Here is a 20,394-nt window from a genome sequence, read left to right on the forward strand (position 1 = left end):
GATTGTGCAGAAAACATGCCACAATGCATAAACCCTAATAGAAAAACAGCATTCAAGCTTGTGCAATCCTCCCAAATGCAATAATGCAATCTCCAGGTGTAGTCCAGATGCTGACAAAAATACCATGGGGCAAGGGAAAAATACTTAAGTTCAAGAAATCTTTTCAGCAAAAGCAATATTACAACAAAATTTATATTTTTGATGGCTACAGGTATAAGCTGTGAGAAATTTCACTCAGGAAAAACAAAACAAATTGTCTCCTGTGGTATTAGCTGGCAACATATTTCTGCACCCATTTGCCCAGGGGCGGTGTTCCCTTTGAGCTGTGGTACCCACATGAGCTCTTGCACCCCTTGCAGTCCTCTGCCAGGGCAAAGCAGCTTCCCTTGGCCCTTACCAAGGCTGTATTATCTCTGGCATCAGGATCCACTGCAGACTAGCTGAAATATGGATGGGGAGTAAATGTTCCCCAGTGGCCTGTGAACAGCTCACACTGAAATGAAGACTTGCTTGGTCTGTGCGAAGGAAAAATCAATTTCCTATGCTGGAAAAGATTAAAGGGCTTCTTAAGTACACACTCCTGACACCAAATATATATTATACCTGACTCTTCTTTCAGTTTTCATTCTGCAGAGAAAGTGTGAAAAGCTGACATTTTATTCTCTTTTGGGGGTTAAGACAAACATCTAAATGTTGAAAACACACACTTCTCTCTTTAGTTTCTAGAAGTCAGTTGGAGAAAAGCATTGGTGAACTTCCTGAGGAAAAGAGTTTTCCTGCAGACCACCAAACAAGTACATTATCTTCAAGAGGCCAATATATTATGAACTTCCAGGGTCAGGGTTATTGGATGATGGACCTTCTTCTGGAGTTATGTTCCCTGGAAAATTCCAGTGAGTTTTTCTCCCCAGCTGATAAAACACAAATGCAGAGAGGGAACAGAACCTGCCAGAAGGAATTCTGAGCCATGGGGAAAAGCAATTTCACAAGTAATCCTTCAGCAGCTCCTTTTTCTGGGGATATTTTAGAAGGGGATAAAGCACTGAATTATATACCATGGTTTAGATTTTCTCAGAATGGAGCACTAAACAGTAAGCAAAACAAAACAACACCATTCAGAAACGTGGAATGTCTTTAAGGCAAAAACAACAGTCTCAGTGGCCACCAGAACCCTGAGGTGGGAACTGGCTCCCTTCTGGGTGAAGCTGGATGGGGCAATGCCTTCCAGGACCTGCCAGCATGTCTGCTCAGTGCTGGGAGACACCTAGTCTAAAGCAAAACTGCCCTGAAACACGTCTAATGGAGACAGTGGATCCTCGGCACCAACAGATTTGCTGCCCGGGTGTAAAGTAGATCTGTATTAACTCTGCGATTACTGAAGAAAAAGATGAAACAAGATTGAACTGTCTGTCAAAATCAGTTTTGAAAAACTGTTTCCTCTTGTTGAATACTGTGGATCATCTAGTTCACCTTCTTCTCAGAGTGACTTCTCATTTTTATTTACCACTTTTGTACCAGGAAAAGTCTTATGCACCATCAGAAAGTGGAATAGAAACTAATATTCAGCCATCAGTAATTGCTGACAGATCAGTCATGTTGGGAGGTGGTGGTAAGTAGCTCCTTTACAAACTAGCAGCCTGTCACAAGTGTGGTCCTCCAGTGACTGATACTGGGCCCAATACTGTTTAATATCTTCATAAGTGACCTGGAAGATGGGATCAAGTGTAGCCTGGTGAAGTTTGCTGATGATACCAAACTGAGAGTGACTGTGGGCACTTCTGAAGGGAGATCCACCCTGCAGGAAGATGTGGATAGTCTGGGAGAGTGGGCTAACAGTAACCTTATGAAGTTCAGTGAGGACAGGTGTAAGGACTTGCACTTATCACTGTGTTCCATTATTTAAAGAGTGGCTGGAAAGAAGATGGAGACTCCCTTTTTACAAGGAATCACTCAGAAAAGACAAGAGTTAATGTGTACAAATTACTCCTGGGGAGATTCTGATTGGTCAGAAAAGGAAAACTTTTCCCATTGGAATAATCTCTCCAGGGAAGTGGTAGATTGTGCATTGGACACATTTAAGATTCAGCTGGACAGGGTGCTGGGCCAATTTGTCTAGTCTGTGCCCTTGCCAAGAAAGGTTGGACCAGATGATCCTTGAGGTCCCTTTCAACCTGGTATTCTATGTTTCTATGATTGTCATTTATGCTTTCTGTAATGCTCATACTGAATCTTTTCCATACTAAATTTCACTGAAACTATTCACACTTCTTTCAGACTGAATCTTGTTATTTTTCTCCCCATTCTCTCCCATGGGTACTTCCATACTTTTCCACGGGTTTAACAGATCACCACAGCACATTTTAAGCTTGAAGTGGAGGGTAGAGAACTAATAACTTTCGCTGCAGAACATTTCCAGAGCAGATGTGTGATTATGTAGTGTGTGTAAGCTGATACTGGTTTAAACATGTCACAAATGCAAGGAAGTGAAACAACTTGTGCCAAAATCTTCACTCGGTTACCCTAATTATGTGTACAAGTGCCAGATATTGCCACCAGTCTCCTTAGCAATACAAACAGCAACTTTTAGTGGTTGTGAATAACGACTTTGTAGAGCTGCATGTGAAGTATTCTATAATATTTGAAACAAGATAATCACTCGAATGCTTTAATCTTTATTATAGGCTTATTTTTCTAAGCAGTGGCAAATGCTTGTGTAGCCCAAGATTGTCCAATTGGCATGATTGAATGGGCTTGTTCAGGAAAATGAATGGGACCAAAGTATTCATCAAAACAGCCCATGCTTATGGGAATTACTCAGAAGCAAAACTGTGCTGTTCCAAGCAGGTGAGCAATGCCTGGACATACCTCTGTGTACAACCCATGCATAATTCAGGAAGGGTTTGCCTACCTACAAGACCCTTCTTGTTTTGATTAAAAGTAAGTTAATAATGCATCATCCCTAGCTAACAACCTTCACATGCTCCAGGGACAACTGTGACCTCTCTGTGCCTGCTGGGTGCAAGTGTCACTGCTGCCTCCCACCCCAGCCCTAACTAAGCTCAGCTCAACAAGAAAATTCCTGCTCTGCTGTGCCCACACAAGCCACATCACCATCTTATGGGTTGTTTGAATTAGATCTAAGACAGAGAGCTGTCTGCCAGAATGAGATTTATTTTGGTTTACTTTTATTTAATTAATAACAAGAGTGAACCACGAAGCCCAAGTTATTAACCTCTTGGGATAGTGATGTGTGGGACAGGCCTGACAGTCTACTTGAGCCTCTCTATCATGCATGGTCTTTACAACATCTTTACACAATACTATTGGGATAGATTTTCCTGTGCCAAGAATGCAAAAACAGTCCTGTTTGCTCAATGAAAAGCATCCATAATTTATCTGTTCAGGGGACAATGTTCTTAAAAATAGTAGGTTAATAGTTAGACTGAATCATAGGATCATAGAATTTTAGGGGTTGGAATGGACTTTACAGATCATCTAGTCCCAGTCCTCCCTGCCATGATCAGGGACACATCTCCACTACACCAGGTTGCTCATGATCTTAAAACTCTTTTGAACCTTAACAATTCTATGATTCTATAAGAGAAGTTCATATCTACAAGTACTTTTTCATAAAGACATGTCTCATAATCAAAAGGTGAGGATTAATTCTTATCATTTCTTTGCAACCTGCTCTTAATGCTGTCATCTCTCCAATGTAGAGAAATGGCAATTGCTGCAGGACATCATCGTATACATGCAGGAGCAGGATGATTCCTCCTTTGGAACAGCTGATCATCATCTGCCCACCTCTACTGATGGGCCAACCATCAGTCTTGGTTTGCAGGAAAGTATAAATCCTTCAGAAAACTCCATACTTGGCAATACATACTGTCTACCTTTGGATCATCGATTGCAGGGGGTCAGTAAAGCATTTTCACCTCAGCAACAGAAAGTGGCTATTGAGGTGTGTTTCTACAGTGGTCAATCTAATACTAGACTTTAGATGAAATAATGAACACTGCCAGCATTGATTATAATGAGTTCTACATAAACAGACATGTCTGTCTTTATGCTTGTGCATAATTCCTACTCAAGCAGTAGTTTAGGGAAAAGAAGAGAAAAAGTGTGTATGTGGGGATGAACATCACACTCATCTCCCACCATGCACAGCTTCCTCCAGGTCCCTACCCCAGTTATGGACATCCCTTAGCTCCTCTGAGCATCCCAGGTACCTCTTAGCCTTTGCAAAGGGGCTGAGAAAACTGTGCTTCGAAGTGAAAATAAGCCAACCTTACGAGAAAAAAAAAAAAAGACAGACAAAAGAAGAGTCAGAGAATTATAAGCCACTCATCTCAACTCCAATTCTTGGAAAAAAAAGTTGCAACTATTAGTAGAGAATCTAAAGATGATGAATAGCAAGAGAAAAAGCAGGATGACAAAACAAAAATAGTTTTGTCAAAAACAAACCACATCAGACTAACCTAATCCACTCCAATGGCAGAGTAACAAGGCTTGTGATTAAGAAATAGCTGAGCTAAAGTACAGCTTAGCTAAGCAATAGTGAGGTTATATTTAGGTCCAATAACGCTTTGTCTTACATGACATACTCTTATGTAAGGTACAGAAATATGCACTACCATATTAGTGCAAGATTGGAAAACCTTTTAAAAGATTTTAGTGGTCCAGCCTTAAGGAGACATTTGGGTGTAGGCTGATTCCGTATTTTCATTAACACTGGTACAAGAACACCAGGTATGACAGGAGGGAGACAGAGTGACCAGAGGCAGGATGCTGCAGCTGGGTACAGGAACATGGAGGCTCCAGTTTTGCCTCTGGAGAAATGTAAGGTCAAATCAGTCTCAGTGGAGGAGGACTCCAGCAGTCCTGTCTGGCCAAAAAAGCACAGCACAGCCACCTTCATCCTGGCATTTCCTAACTGCAGGAGTTTGGATTTAATGTGTCCCCCTGAGGCATCTGGCATGTGACAGCCCATCCAAGAGTCCCAGATTTTACCACCTGCAGTATCCCATACTACCCATTTCTGAGGTGCATAATAATCATTACAGATGATGGATGGGACAAAAAATGAGATTCTGGGAGAAGAGAAGACCATGCAAATCGGGAGTAATCAGCCTAACACACAGGAGATAGTAGACTTACGGGGTTTAAAGTCAAGCTAAATGATAAGCTTGTTTTCACCCTGCTGGGTGTTTCTGTAAGTGGCCAGTCTCCAATTTCCTACCCATTTCAGAGAGACCTAAAGGCATCTGGGCAGAGGTGATGTGCTTCCACAGGGCATGTGCAGACATTGGCACACCCTGAGCAGCTTCCAGGGATTAAATCTCTTACGGATCATATGTCTCACAGCTCAGGGCAAGAGCTGTCCAGACATTTGAAACCTGCAGAAACCTGGGGCTTGCTTTGGTGAGTGAACCAACCATAGTCAAAATAAAGTCTATCACTGAGTGTGTTCAGACCACATAATTTCAGAGCATAGTAGCAACAGGTTCACTGAATCTTCCTCTTCTCTACGGCTCTCCAGAGGAAATATCTGCAAACAAACAGAGAGGAATGAAATTTGCCCAGATTAAAGGTAAAGAACTGTCAACATTTGTTCTCAGGCCCACCCACATTTATTGTTTATTCAGACTCAAGAAAGAAGAACATAAATATACCCAGATAATAATAAATGTAAATGAGCAAAACAAATCAGCCTGCACTTGAACATTTTCCAAACTCTGTTCTTCTGTGCTAAAGGATTTTGTCAATGATCAGGGCAGTTCTCCCCACTGCTATCACACAGCTTTATCTTTGATGATGCTTTATCATGTCCTGAGGCTAGCCACCAAAGCACCAGACCTGTCGAGACACAGTCATGCTTCTTGCACACTAAGGAAGCAAATGGAGTTAAATCTCAACTGCTTTAATACCCCACTAAGGACACATGCGAAAACTTACCATCTTAATGGACACATGTGAAGGAAAATGGCAGTATCAAAAGTTTCTTTGGTAGCAGCTTCTAATTTTAAAATAGCCAATTCAAGTTTGCGTGTTCCAGGGTTTTAGGAATTCACTAGTGAATTCTCCTCACCACACAGGCTGTTAGAAAGTGTGTCATTAGCAGGTCTTAATTACAGGAAGGTCTGGAGAAATCAAGACAGCTACATGGATCCCTTCTGAGATACAGTCAATGCTGGAAACTTTCAAAGTGTCTGAAGTGAAAAGCACAGTCATGTGCAGTGTTGCAAGTGTGAGCACAGACAGCACCTCGGAGAGGTGTGTGCCACCTGCCATGACTGTGGTGTGCTGGGAGCAGGGCAGATGGTCCACCAGATTTGTTTGTTCCCAGAGTGCATATTGTGTGCTATGCTATGCTCTGGCAGACCCTTGCCTGGGCAGCCAGGAGGGAGGCTGTCTGCCTGCCTTGTGCTGACTCTGCTGGGGCATGCCAGAGGACAAGGGAGATGACACCTTCCCTGGGTCTGAGTGTTTCAGGGAAAAGCCTCTGGACTCATGTGGTGAGAAGCAGAGGGGAGTTTCTGTGTAGGGTAAATTGCAAACCTGCAGTGCAAGTGGAGGCAGGGATTCCTGAGAGCATAGTTTCACAGTAATTTTTATTAGAGAAGTAGAATGATTTAGGTTGGAAGGGACCTCTGGAGGTCATCCAATCCCACCACCTGCTCACAGCAGCACCAGCCTGGAATCTAGCTCAGGTTGCTCAGGGCCATGTTGAGACAGGTTTTGGATGTCTACAAGGATGACAATTTCACAGCCTCACATGGTGACATGCCCTTGTATTTCACCCTCGCTGAGAACATTACTTTCCTTAGATATCATTTGTGTTTGCCTTGCTGCAGTTGCATCTCCTGCCTTGCTTATACTACTGTGCACCTCTGGCTCCACCTTCTCTCTAATGTGGCCCATTATGTAGGGAAGGACAGCAGGTAGAGCCTCTCCCTTTGCCTTCTCTTCTCTGAGCTGTAAAAGCTCAGCTCTCCCAGTCTCTCCCTATTTGTCCTGGGCTCCAGTTCCCTGAGGCCATCAACCATCCTGGAGGGCTGTGAGAGGATGAGACATCACAGGGATGTGAGAGGATGAGACATCTCTGGCAGCAGCATCCTGCACTTCGGTCAAGTGAAAGTCATTGTGAAACGACAGACTATGAAGCGAAGGAAATGGACTCCAAGCCAAATTTTGGAAGTGATAGAAAGTAACAGTCTCCTTGGGATCCAGAGTGTCTTCATTGCAGAAAGAAACTGATGCTAGACTGGAGACAAAGGAAGAGACTCACTGCAGTGGCTCAGGGGACAGTACTACATGTGCATTCCCTTATGAGAACTGAAATTAATATCTGACCAAGATACTCCCCTTAGAGTGAGTCCAAACCGACTGTGTGGGACTGGCAGGGGGCAATGCCAGTGCACAGCATGAAAGCAATGAAGAAGCAACTCAGAGGTGAAGGTCTGCTGTATTGTCCCTTGGAAGGACTGGACAAGCCACTTGACACAGTTATACCTGGTCTGTATTGGCACTGTGGGTAACTTGTTCCAGCAGGTCACTGCTGAACTGTTCCAGATAACCATGAGTGCCTTTCCTCTTGAAACACAGTGAGAAACAGAGCTCCACAAATTAAATGCAGCCTGGCAGTGGAGGGAAAGATACAGCCTTCAGCAGCTCCTCACTGACATTTACTCTCAGCACTATTGTATAGGAGGAACTCTGTGCTCTCTGTACTCCAGAGGGCATCATCAGAACAGGAACAACCCATTGTGTTTTAAAATGGCTTTCAGGGAAATTAGTTAAATATTTTAAAAAGATGTAAGTGCTTCTCTACTGGAGAAACAAGAATGCAGTTCTTCTAATTTAAATAATTAATTCCTTTTGGACTACTGCCAGCTCATTTCCAAGGGGATTCGTGCTGGATGGCTCTTGTTGATGTTGTTAATTTACAAAAATAAAATGAAATAGTATTATTAAGATATCATAATAATAATAATACTTTAAAAACCCCAGAGTAACTTGGGATTCAAAGTAGTAACACATATAGTGTTGCAGACCAAGAGAACCAAATGGAAGAATTCCTGTCTTTCAGAATATCAGAGAAGTGCCTATGTAAGACAAGTGCTTGCACAAAAAGAGAGCTGCAAGTTCATAGGCAACATATTCTGCTATCAAATATTGAAACAATCTCAGCAAATTTCAGGGCAGTTTACATGATTGGATCAAACTGTTATATAGATGAGGAAAAGAAATCAAGTATCACGTTGCATGTAACATTGGAGATTAATATAGATTAGATTTTATTTACTTCATTTTCTCTCTTGCACTCCCATAGAAATGTCAGCAGGTGAAGGGCACATTCAATTGCAAGACTAAATTGCTCTTAAATGAAGACATACTAAGTTGATTTGTTTTGTTTTCTTTACTTTTCTCTGTAACTTTACTCATAGCTGCACTTTTTTTTTATTTAATTGCATTCTCATTTGTCTCTTGGTGCATGTATTATTAATCTTCAGCCTGAATATGCTCTAGGCAAGTAACCTCAGGGGCTGTTTTCATTTGTTAGTTTACAGAGAAACAGGCTGCATGTGCCCAGCTGCTGGTTTTTCAGACTGTCAACTATTCAAACACGTTTTCTAGCAGTCTGGATCAAAACTCATACTGAACTGCTCTGCCTACCTTTGCACAGGTGAAAGGAACCAACCGAGGAGAAAGAGATTTGTGGCAGCTCTAACATCCCTACCTGCATGGAAGATTCTTCCTTTAAAGTGCACTACAAGAAAAGACATTTTGACAAGACAGACATTGAGTGTGTCCAGAGAAGGGCAATGAATCTGGTGAACGTTCTGGAGCACAAATCTTATGAGAAGCAGCTGAGGGAGCTGGAGGTGTTTAGCCTGGAGAAAAGGAGGTCAGGAGGAACCTTATTGCTCTCTAAAACTACCTGAAAGGAGGTTATAGCAAGGTGGGAGTTGGTCTCTTCTCCCAAGTAACAAGCAGGAAGACAAGCAGAAACAGACTTAAGTTGCTCCAGAGGTGATTTAGATTGGTCATTAGGAAAAACTTCTTCACCAAAAGGATTATCAAGCATTGGAACAGGCTGCTCAGGGAAGTGGTGGCACTTCCCTGGAAGTATTTAGCAGACATGTGGCACTTATGGACGTGGTTTAGTGGTGGACTTGGCAGTGCTCAGTTAATGGTCTGGCTCAACGATTTTAGATGCATTTTCTAACCTAAATGATTCTATGATTCTGTGAAGTATAGCCCCTTTTCTCCTTGAATTGCCTCCCTCCCAAGAGTGTGCTCTTGCTGGGTGGAAGGGTGCTGACGTGGAAGTTTTTCCAGCCCCTCAGTTATACTCACATTAGCACAGCCTCTGTGGTTGCCCCTCCATGGGTGCTGCAGGAGCACCCTTAGAGGGAGATCATGTACAACACAGGTGGCCTGACCACATGGGTCCACCTGTGTTTGAAAATATGCTGTGGTGTACTGGCCTGACACTTGCTTGTCTGCATTTCAGCAGTGCCTGCATTTTGTGCCAGCCCACACTTGTGGAGCACAGGGTAACAGTTTGTCCTTCAATCCATTGCTGCATGAGGTACTGGGTGACACCAGTCTGGCTGAGGTGTGCTGGGTACCATGGGCTCCTGAATGCCCATCTTGGCCATCATGCCACCATCCCTATAGCAACCCTCAGGCACTACAAACACCAGTGCTACAGCCTTAGTTTTAAGCTTACTAGTGATATCCCCAGCAACTGGCCCTTACTAATGGCAATGTAGATAACTAAGAAATAGTGTTTCATTTAAAACAAATATGCCAAATAAAAGCTATTGAAAGTTTGGTGTACGGAAACTGAAATATCTCTGTACAAAACACTAAATTGAGATCTGGCCGCAACATGCATTGAGCAGCCTTTTCCTTAGGCTCATGTCTAGTATTATGTATATGTTTAATTTTTCTCATTTCAGTATTCCTACTGATTGAACTCATGCAGTTTGCAGAAGTTAATGATGAATGTGAAACATTTGCTGGAGTGAGTGACAGGATTTCCAGCAGGAGGATGTGTAGAAATGCAGGAGGACTCTTGTGACTGTTGTAAGCAAAGGCAGGGTTTGGCCATGCATGTACAGCAAAAACCAAGTGCCTGTCCAGAAAAAATTGTCTTCACTGTTTACTCTACACCATTCCTAGAGTAGTAACACTTGTCTGGCCTGGTTAATGTTTTCTAGAGGACGTTTTGCTTTCATAATGCTATTTAACAGTATAAATAAGAGAGGGAGCTGCAGGATAGTCCTGGTGAAGACAGCAGGATCTTTGGAAGTTGCTGTAAGTAGCGATTTTCTTGCTTCTTATAGAGACTTCAAAAGTGTATCCTCTTCACAGAGGATTGTTGCAGGCAATTGATTTTCAATCTTTCCTAGGGTTGTATCCTTTATTGAAATCTGTCCTAGATAAAAGAGGCTTTTATTGGCTCAGTTGGATATAAAGGACATAGGCATCACAACTGAGGCAATGAGTTGCCTGCACAATGTCAGGTGGCTGGCAGGAGGAATAAGAATCTAAAAGCCAGAGCAGGATGTCTAGTTGCCTTACAGGAAAACAAGGTGCTCTCTGGAGTCAGGAAATCCTAAAAGTGAGTCTTTCCCAGATGTACCTACTGCTGGAGGAAACAGGCTCTGCTCCATTAAAAGCCGGAGGATGTGTGCTTGGAGCAATTTTTAATGCATTAGTGATTAAGTAATTTTGTTGATTTTTATACTGAAGGTCTACATAAAATAGCTTTGCTTAGGGAAAGGTATATTTAATATCTGCTTCCCTTTTATATGAGACATTATTGGTCTAATCATCAGATTACAGGACCCTTGAGAGGGAAGGAGAGAAAATGATGAATTTCACATGCTCAGGGGAGTGAAAATCACATTTGGGTCAACACATTCAAGGAGCCAGAGACTGGGCAGTGGTTAGGTGCACATTGGAAAGTAGAAATTGAGAACCTGGTCTGATTTGTTCTTGCAGTTTTATCTTCTTTTTTTATGCTCTCACCTCAGGGATGCTTCATTCCTGAGTATGTGCAACAACTCAGGTTCATCAGCAAATACTGATGGTTGCCTGGTAGAAGAGTGAGAGTTCATGTTCACCTGTTTCCAGGTAAAAGGAGGCCCAGCAGTGGCTGATGCCACTCTCTGGGTGAGCACTCCAATGCTTAGATGGCTCACAGAAGAGACAGGAACCTGATCTGTGAACAGTAACATAGCTTTCTAAAGGATAATGTAATGGTTTCCACATTTCTGCTGCAAAAGGAATTATTTTTAATGAAATAGTCATGGTGGTTTGATTCTCTGAAGAATCCAATGCCCTTGACCTGTGTTTGCAGTCTTCTCAGGGGCCTGAGGCATAGAGACATCAAAACTATGAATGACAAGAGAAGTAAATGCCTAGATGATCTGTCTGAGAAAGCCTCTGAACATGTTCAGGTGCATATAATGAAGTATGCAGAGAGCTTTCTGACCAGCCAGGAAAGCACATGTGAGTTATGGTGCTCCTGTGAGTAGGTGGTCCTGGACAGCAGGCTTCTGAGGTCAAGTTCTCACACAGAGATGCAGCTAGTCAAGTGTTTTGTTGGTGACTTTTTTGTGTGCTTGGGTGATTTTTTTGGGGTATGTCTCTGAGTCGTTTAGCAGACACCACTGCTGGTGGTGGTGCCGTGTCTTAATGTGCCTGGTGCCCACACAGTGCAGCTTTCAGGAAACAAATCTCTCATGTTTCCTCATTTAGAGGCAATCAGGAGGGAAGCAGCACCATCTGGTGAGCAAACAGCTCTTCTAATCCATGCCTGCATATGTTTTTGTGTAGTGCAAATTTTCATGTTGTCTGAAATGAGATTATCAGTGAGGACTCTTTATGGGAGTAGTATGGGATGAACTTACATCTCCTGGAATATCACATGGGACTCCAAAGGCAGAAAGTTGTCTTCAGAATTGTGGCTGCAAATCATAGAGATAGAAGTCAGCCCTAAAATGGACAAGTTAACTATATCCATGAAGGAGTAAGAAAACTCAGTCCAGCTGACTTCCAGGTTTTCTGGTGGAGTTATTCTAGGGTAACTTCAGCTAATCTGAGTGTTCTCCATTTTCTTTCTGATTTGCATGGTAGGGAAGACTGTGTGAAAGGGAAGAGGAAATACATCCAGCAAGTGTTATCACCAAGTCTACTACAAATAAATTGATGAAAAGTACATTCTCCTCCAAGTGTTGGCATGTTCTTGTGTCATTGTCTGGTTTGACTGAAAGCTCTTCTTTAAAGCAACCTACTCTTGAATACCACAAATATATTGTCCTTTTGTAAAACACCCAAAGAGAAGAAAAGAGGCAGAGGCAAACATGTTTCCTTCCAGGCTATTCAATAAATTGGTGTAGATTTGGAATTAGAATTTAAGTTCTTTTCACTCCTACTGTCATGTTGGTGGACAAACCTTCTTCTGGACATTATATGAGTAAAGTCTTAAGATAGAAAGCTTCCTGCAAAATTATTCCCTTCAAGTAGGGAATTCCCTAAGGGCCTTATAGCACAGGTTCTCAGCAATTTGTTTTTTAAGAGATGGTTAGCAAGTATGCTCCACAGGAAAATCCCTCAGTCATAAAAACCATGTGAGAATCTGTATTTTCTCTTTTATACTAATAGGTTCTCTGTTCATTTGTCACTGGTGGATCACTTGCTTAACCTAGAAGCCACAATAATATCAAATGAAATAGTGAGTATCAAGTATGAAGTAACAATCCCCAATTGTATTATGAAGGCTTAGAGGATGCAAATTTTATTATAAAAGTAGCTTTACATTTCAAAGGGCCTAATAGAGTGGGCCCACTTGTATCTTCAAGGCTTAAACAACAAAAAAGACCTCTACAAGCTGCAGCTGCTAAGTGTTTTATAATATTATGCATTTAAAACCAACCATTATCAAGATCTTTGTGAGGGCTGACTCATGAGTCTTGTCGGTTTGTGATTGGCCAGTACTGTGTAACAGATGGATGACTCAGATTCAGATTGTATTTAATTATCTGTGAATTCAGAGCTGTAATAAAATGAAATTAATTCCATGAAAGTACATAAATGAACCACAAAATGTGAACATGTCATAACTACATAGAGCAAAAAATATCAGGATAGGGAAAATAGTCTTCAGAAAGCTGTAACCAATATTTCATAGAACCCCTAGAGCACAACCATTAGCCATAATTTTGGGGGCAAGTCAGTTAAATTCCATGTCTACTTTGCATTCCAAATAAATAGAAATTGGCATAGAAAATGTATATGGAAAAGCCCATGTATCTGCTGTGTTTTGTAATAAATATTAACTGTGATGAGACAGGGAACAGGTGGCAACTTTAAAATGAAATGTTCCATTTTTCAGTATTCATGTTATTCTTAATAAATTATGGCTGCAGCTGAGTAAATAGTTCATAGTGAATAATTTATCCAGAGTCAGCTTCTGAATCAGCCTGCTGGATGTGTGGAAATAGATTAGGCTTAGCTGTGATGCTTTTGTTTGGGATTTGATTTCTATTCAAAGTCTAATGCATTGGCTCACTGATAGTGGTTTTAAATATTCAGAACTGGAGCTCTTATGCTGAGTTATGAGTAGCTAGATATATTGAGAAGTATCATTTCAATGTCAAAATCAGAGGAGACCAAACTATAATTTAAAACTACTGTGTACAGTAACTGAACCCTTATGGTACTTGTGCTTGTCAGTAGCACTGTAGGTGTTGCTGCACTTAGTCCTGCTTTTTAGAATTGCTTGCAACAAGCATGTAAATGTTGGAATACTTGATTATAGCTTGAAAATGCTTTGTTGTTCTTATGAGTCTAACTGTAAGTGGATATTCAAGTACTAATGCAAGTTGCTCCCTTTGATGTTATGGAGAAAGCAGGACCGTAAGCATAGCACTCTATGAGGACAGTCTCTCAAGTTGAATCATGCCAGAGATGAAAGGTGCAATTGGTGTAATATGTCTCTCCTTGCACAATTTTAGCAAATCTGGCTCATTATCTCCCCAAATCCTTTACAACTCTTTCACCACTTCTTTGCCCTAGATTCCTCCTCAGAAATGAGGCCAACAGGGACATTCCTATCCCCATTTTCAAGGTCCCTTTATAAGAGCTTATATAGTGCAGACTGTAAGCTCTGCAATGGAATGTAGCTACCACAGACAAGTATAACACACTGATAAATGTATTGCCCTTTGACCAGTAGAGCATCTGATAAAAATAAGGCCTTGTTCTTTGTTAATGACTTTGGCTGCTTCTGCTGTGCTGAAAAATGAACCCACTCCCATGGTTTGGTTGGTCTATGAAGTGACAACGTACTTTTTCAGGTTCTTATTTGAAGCATTGCAATATTTCTACTCAGAAAAAAAGAGGGACCTATTCCTTAGAGAGGTAGGGCTTTATGTTTGGGTTGCTACTGAAGAACAGCCACCACTATTTTTCCTTTGGTTGAAACACAATGCCTTATCAATCTGACCAAAACTTTATTTACAGGTCTCTTTCCTGTCTATTTGCTCAAATTCTGTTTGTATGTAGCTACTGATTGCTGTCCACCCGCATGAATTTCCTCTTTCTCCCTTTACTCATAAAACATCCAAAGTTCTTCTGTGATGAGCTTTCCAGGAATTATCTCAGACCAATAATGTCAAAATCACAGTGGTACCACAGCCTTCCAGGGATTAGCCACAGTGTGTTTTCTGATGGGACCTGCTGCATTCTCTGGCCTTCTGAGGGTGCTGTGTATTCAACTAATCCATGCTGAATTTTGTCTTTGCAGGTATTTAGGGTAAGGGTGGCAGAAAGAGTTAGTGGAGACTTGCCAGGAGGCCTGGCAAACTAAACAAAAAATTCTGGCAAGACTTGGAGAATATGAAAACTGAGGACAAAAGAAAGAGATAAGATTTTTTTTTTTCTAGTGGTAATGACAGAATAACTATTTCTACTTAATGAATTTGCTTACTTTAGTACTATCTTTTTTTTTTTCCCCACAGGATTTTAATACAAGAAGATGAAGACCACATTCTACCTAAGTTTACTGCTGGCTGGGTTTCATGCTGTTGCCAGTGGTCAGCTCCCACCCAGTCACCACAATGGACATGATCCAAATGAACCTAAAGACCACATGCATCACGGAGGTGAAGCGATTGCTTGCCTCAAACTTGTGCCAAACAATGCTGACTTTGCATTTCAGTTTTTTAAAGAGGTTACACTGGAGGCACCTAATAAAAACATTTTCTTCTCTCCTGTAAGCATCTCGGCTGCATTTGCAATGCTGGCCCTAGGGGCTAGATCAGCCACTCAGACTCAGATCCTGGAAGGACTTGCCTTCAATCTCACTGAGATTCAGGAGAAAGAAATACATGAAGGCTTCCACAACCTCCTCCACATGCTGAGCCATCCTGAGGGTGGGGTCCAGCTCGACATGGGGAATGCCATCTTTGTCACAGAGAGGCTGAAACCTCTGAAAACATTTTTAGATGATGCCAAAGCTCTCTATCAGCTAGAGACTTACACCACTGACTTTAAGAATCCCACAGAGGCTGAAAAGCAGATCAATGATTATATAGAGAAGAAAACACATGGGAAAATTACTAATTTGGTCAATAATATGGATCCACAGACTTTAATGCTTCTGGCTAGCTTTGTTTTCTTTAAAGGTAAGCCCTCTAGGGTTCTCATTCAGACTATTTGTTCTTCTCTAATGTCAGCTACCTGACTTGAAAAGTGGTCTGGGGAAATTTCAAATGCTCTTTGCTGGGCCAGAAGGTTCCTTAATGGATCTGGAGGTGGTGGAGAGGTGACAGGACCACACTCAGCACGGGGAGGCAGCTGGGTCAGAAGATCCCTTAATGGCATACTGGAGGTGGTAGAGCAGTGACAGGACCCTGCTCAGCACGGGGAGGCAGCTGGGTGCCACACAGGTTTGGGTCTCTTTGTGACAGCTCCAGGAGCTCTGCTCTGAGCCACAGCCTCCAGTGCAGCCTGAGCTCACGTTCGTGGGTTTAACCGTAACTCCAATTGCCTCATGTCCTTCTAATTTTCAGTGAAGGCACTGAGACTCATGCATGCATGACCTAATCCTTTTAATGCCTCTTTTGAAAAGTATGCATGATTCAATGGCCTAATTTACTACATACTCCTTTTTTTTTTTCCTGTGAAGAGTCCTTTATGCATACGCACCAACATTTATACATGGAAGAAGATAGTGATGAGTAGGGCAGAACATTTTAATGAGCAGAGTGGAAATACTGTGCATTTCTGGTGTGAGTTCTTAAGCCTGACATAACAGCACTCAGATATGAGATCCTACAGTAATTTTATCTACAAATTGAGGCTTATGATTAAAGTCAATAGAAATGAAATGCATGCAGTATGAGTACACAGATGATGTCAGGTAAGCCCTTAAATGATAACTTACCGAAAGGTCACTTAGATCACCTGAACAGAAAAATAGTGGTAGGTACAAAGACAATGCCTAATAATTTCATTACTGGCATCTGAGACATAAAGTGAAACTGGAATCCAATGCATTCTTCTGACCAGGTAAAAGATCCTTTTCTTACTGTGATACACAATTTAAAGCACTATGTTTGAAAAATCTGTATTTAACACATGAAGAAATAGGTGACTATTATTACTAGCTATATAAAATTTAATCCATTATGGGATAGAACATGGGATATTCAGTCAAATTCTCCTTTTTTGTATCAGGTAACTGGGAAAAGCCTTTTAAACCAGAGCATACCGAAGAAAGGGAGTTCTTTGTGGATGCTGAAACTACTGTGAAAGTCCCTATGATGTACCAGATGGGCAGATTTGACTTCTATTTTGATGAGGATCTGTCATGCACTGTGGTACGGCTGAATTATAATGGGAGTGCTACTGCGTTTCTGGTTCTGCCAGCAAAAGGGAAAATGAAGAAGTTAGAACAAGCTCTGGACAAGGAAACCATTCAGCACTGGTCAGACCATCTCTTCCAGAGGTAATCTTCTGCCAGTCAGCTGCTGTGGCACCTAGATTTATAGTATTTTCTCTCTTTTTGGGAATGCAAATGCTATGAACTTGATGATTCTGGGAACTGAGTGGGTTATTTTTGTTTTGTGTGCCCTAGCCATAAAAATCTTGCAGCTGGTTGGTATTTAACTCTTCTTTTGTTGATGCCTGAGTGACTTGTTGCTCTCCCAGCCGGAGCAGAGGCCATCTCGATAGGCTCCCAGGAGTCCCAAATAGCAAGCTTAGATTGGTATTTCTAAAATACTGAGTGGGATGGCAGCAATTTTAAGATAAATCTCCTATACTGAGGTTTCAGCTAATGTGTTTTACCTCTCATATGTCACTGATACACCATGACTCAGGCATATGTCTAAACCTTAAATAAACCATAACTTACACAGTTTTAGTAATGCATACATACATAATATGTCCCACACAAATATCTTCCTTGCAAGAACCATTGCAGCACCTAACGATTGTTAAAACAGGCAAATGATTAATTGTGGATGTCCTGATTTTTCTGGCATTTTGTTTTGAAACTATAAAAATCTAATGAGGTTCTGATAGCTTCAACCATTGACACAAACATCAGCTAACACATTTTACAACCTTGTTTGTCTGGGAGAGAAAAGATCTTAGCAACAGTAGATGAGTAATGCCAAGTTAATATGTGCTTAATTTACCAAGCTCTGCCCTGATTCACAACTAATAAGGCTGTGCAGTTCACACCCATGATTCTCAGTGCATCATCATAGAAATACCAGCACAGTCAATAAAAATATAATGGGTAGCAAATTGGATATGATCAAATATCAAAAATAAAAATGCATCATTCTCAGTTGCAGTATCAGGAAAACCTTTACCCAAATCAATTTGTAGAACAAGTTCATTCAAGATCAACATAGTAATAAGTCCTTCATGGGAGAAAATGAGAACCAAATGGCAATTTCAGTTCTACTGTTACGATGATGCCAGTGCTAATACACTTGGTCCCATGCTCTTCTAGTGCACTGGGCAGTATCACATAAAAGCTACAACAGTGTAGTTTGGATCCTGTCTGTTTTGCTATTCAACCCAAGCTGTCTCTGGGCAAGACAGCAAAAGACTAGAACTACCTATAGTGTAGTCTCTGCCGTAGGTGACTTGAAGGCTCCAAGGATCCTGGGCAGCACATGAAAAGAAACACAACAGAAAGCATAATAAGCAGGAGCTGCCTACAGATAGCTCACAGTCAAAGGCAAACTTGATCATGGCCAGCCAGGAAGACAATTAGAGGACATGGCATCCAAAAGTGCAGGCAGCAAGCCACAGATCTTTCCTGGAGCCAGGCCAAATGCCACTGTTATGCCAAAAATGGTTCTTTGCTTTGAAGTTCTGGGGTTTGCCACACTTCTCCCCAAGCAGACTTTGTCAGGATTTCTCTTCATCTCTCCATTTTCTTGAGTGACATGGGCTGTCATCTCTGCCTATGAAGAAGGGCTATTGTTATTGTCCTGCTTATCAGAGTGCTGTCAGATTTCCCGAAGCAAAAGACCAGATAAATACTATTATTATTATTACTATTGTTCTTAAGAGTGATAGTGCTTGTATCACTATGAGAAGCACCACCAATTGAATTAGTGCTCACTGTACGTTCAGGGTCCAAACCCCTGGGGTTTGACACTCATGGGAATTACACAGCTTTCTCACCATCATTTATGTTGGTGAAAAATCCTTCTCACCACACTCTATGTTTCTTTTTTACTTACAGCCGTATGAGCCTCTACTTACCCAAATTTTCTGTTTCTGGGAGATATGAAATAAGTGACATCCTTAGCAAGATGGGAATGGTGGATGTGTTCACCAACCAGGCAGATCTCTCTGGCATCACTGGCACCCAAGATCTGAAGGTTTCCAGAGTAAGTCTGTGGCTGTTGGCTCTCTTCTATCTTTCACAAATATATGAGAAAGCCCCTCAGTCATAGCATCCAGAAACACCAGCTAAATATAGCTCCCAGCTTCCCAACTTGCCTGCAGCTGGGCTCACTCAGCCCTCAGCCTGCAAACTTTCAAGAGGAGTTTGGCCCTTGATGACATTGGAGATCAGATTAGATTGCTGCATGTCTGTTTTTTCCAAGACTGGCATTGGCCAAGACTTTTTAGGTGGCATCTGAAACATGAGAGAAATATCAACCCCTCTCTCCTCAAGGGGAACCACTAATGCTCCCAGGCACATCACAGCCTGTTGTCTCCACCCTGGAGGCTCAGTTTTGGAGGTGCAGACAAACACTTCCAGGTGGAGCCTTCATCTGTCATTCAATCTTTTGGACAGAAAAAATTTAATTCGGGACTTTTATTTTCAGATTTCTGTAGCTCCATCCAGGTCCTCATTCAAGCAGCCATGACTACAACAATACAGCTCTGCTGCCTCTACCCACTTTTCTGTGGATCCCTCAAGGCAGGGCTGCTTTAAAAGGGGTCTGATCCATCTCTCAGGTGACTGTTGACTGCCCAGAATGACTGTATTTCCTTTTTTCCCAGGCTGTTCATCAGGCTGCTCTGGATGTTGATGAGAGAGGTACTGAAGCGGCAGCAGCAACTGCTGTTGAAATAATGCCAGTGTCTATTCCTCCAACCATTGAATTCAACCGTCCCTTCCTCATGCTGATTTTTGACAGAGATACAAACAGTACACTCTTCATAGGAAAAATAGTTAACCCAACTATCACTAGCTGAAGTAACATATGAATTCTGTTTGCTATTACTGATTAAAGATGTGAAACTGCATGACGTGATTTATTTTCGTTTGTACCAAGTCTTGCTAGCAAGAGTTTTCATTTTATGCCATCATAAAAAACTATTGCCATTGACCATGACACTTGCTGAAGAGGAAGCAAGGAAAATGTCTTAAATTCAGCTAGCAAAGAACATCTTTTATATTTGACTGAAAGCTAAGGAAAAACCTAAGATTTGCCAGCATTCAGAGAGAAACATTTCTATTACAATGGAAGACTCCTGCTTAATATGTGGTTGTCAGCCAGAATAGCAGATAAAATGGTGAACATTCTTGCAAACAAAACAGAAGTGGTTGTATTTTACCATAAGTAAACAAGAGATGGAAAGAGTTGGATCAACATTGTAGGGTCACAGAAAACTGAAACTCCTAATGGAGACAGCACGGGGTATGTGAAAAGCTGTCTTCAAAAAAAAACCACCTGCTTTCTGTACCAGAAACCTTTTATCATTCTTAGTATTGATTTAGCAGCAAATCCTCCTGAGTTTCCTGCAGCTCAAAACAGAGCAGGAGGATCAAATCTGCTCTTGAACCTGAAGATTTTCCATCACATATTGAAAGTTCAACAGACTTAGATA

The 20,394-nt window shown here is 41.6% G+C and overlaps 1 protein-coding gene across 1 annotated transcript; it reads left to right on the plus strand.

Moving 5' to 3' along the window:
• The first annotated feature begins 10,298 nt into the window (after positions 1-10,298).
• Positions 10,299-19,802, plus strand: LOC103809961 (alpha-1-antiproteinase-like). The gene is made up of 6 exons (XM_009082835.1): positions 10,299-10,329; positions 11,052-11,151; positions 15,042-15,707; positions 16,762-17,032; positions 18,794-18,941; positions 19,564-19,802. Exons 3-6 carry the CDS (start codon positions 15,059-15,061, stop codon positions 19,756-19,758), a joined length of 1,263 nt encoding a protein of 420 aa, XP_009081083.1. The 5' UTR covers positions 10,299-10,329; positions 11,052-11,151; positions 15,042-15,058; the 3' UTR covers positions 19,759-19,802.
• The last annotated feature ends 592 nt before the right edge of the window (positions 19,803-20,394 follow it).

This window comes from Acanthisitta chloris, unplaced genomic scaffold (genome assembly GCF_000695815.1).
Source record: "Acanthisitta chloris isolate BGI_N310 unplaced genomic scaffold, ASM69581v1 scaffold2139, whole genome shotgun sequence".
NCBI lineage: Eukaryota > Metazoa > Chordata > Aves > Passeriformes > Acanthisittidae > Acanthisitta > Acanthisitta chloris.

Coding starts and splice junctions, on each gene's coding strand:
- LOC103809961 (XM_009082835.1), top strand. CDS start 15,059: ATGAAGACCACATTCTACCTAAGTTTACTGCTGGCTGGGTTTCATGCT. Junction 15,708..16,761: donor TAGCTTTGTTTTCTTTAAAG/GTAAGCCCTCTA, acceptor TTTTTGTATCAG/GTAACTGGGAAAAGCCTTTT. Junction 18,942..19,563: donor AAGATCTGAAGGTTTCCAGA/GTAAGTCTGTGG, acceptor CTTTTTTCCCAG/GCTGTTCATCAGGCTGCTCT.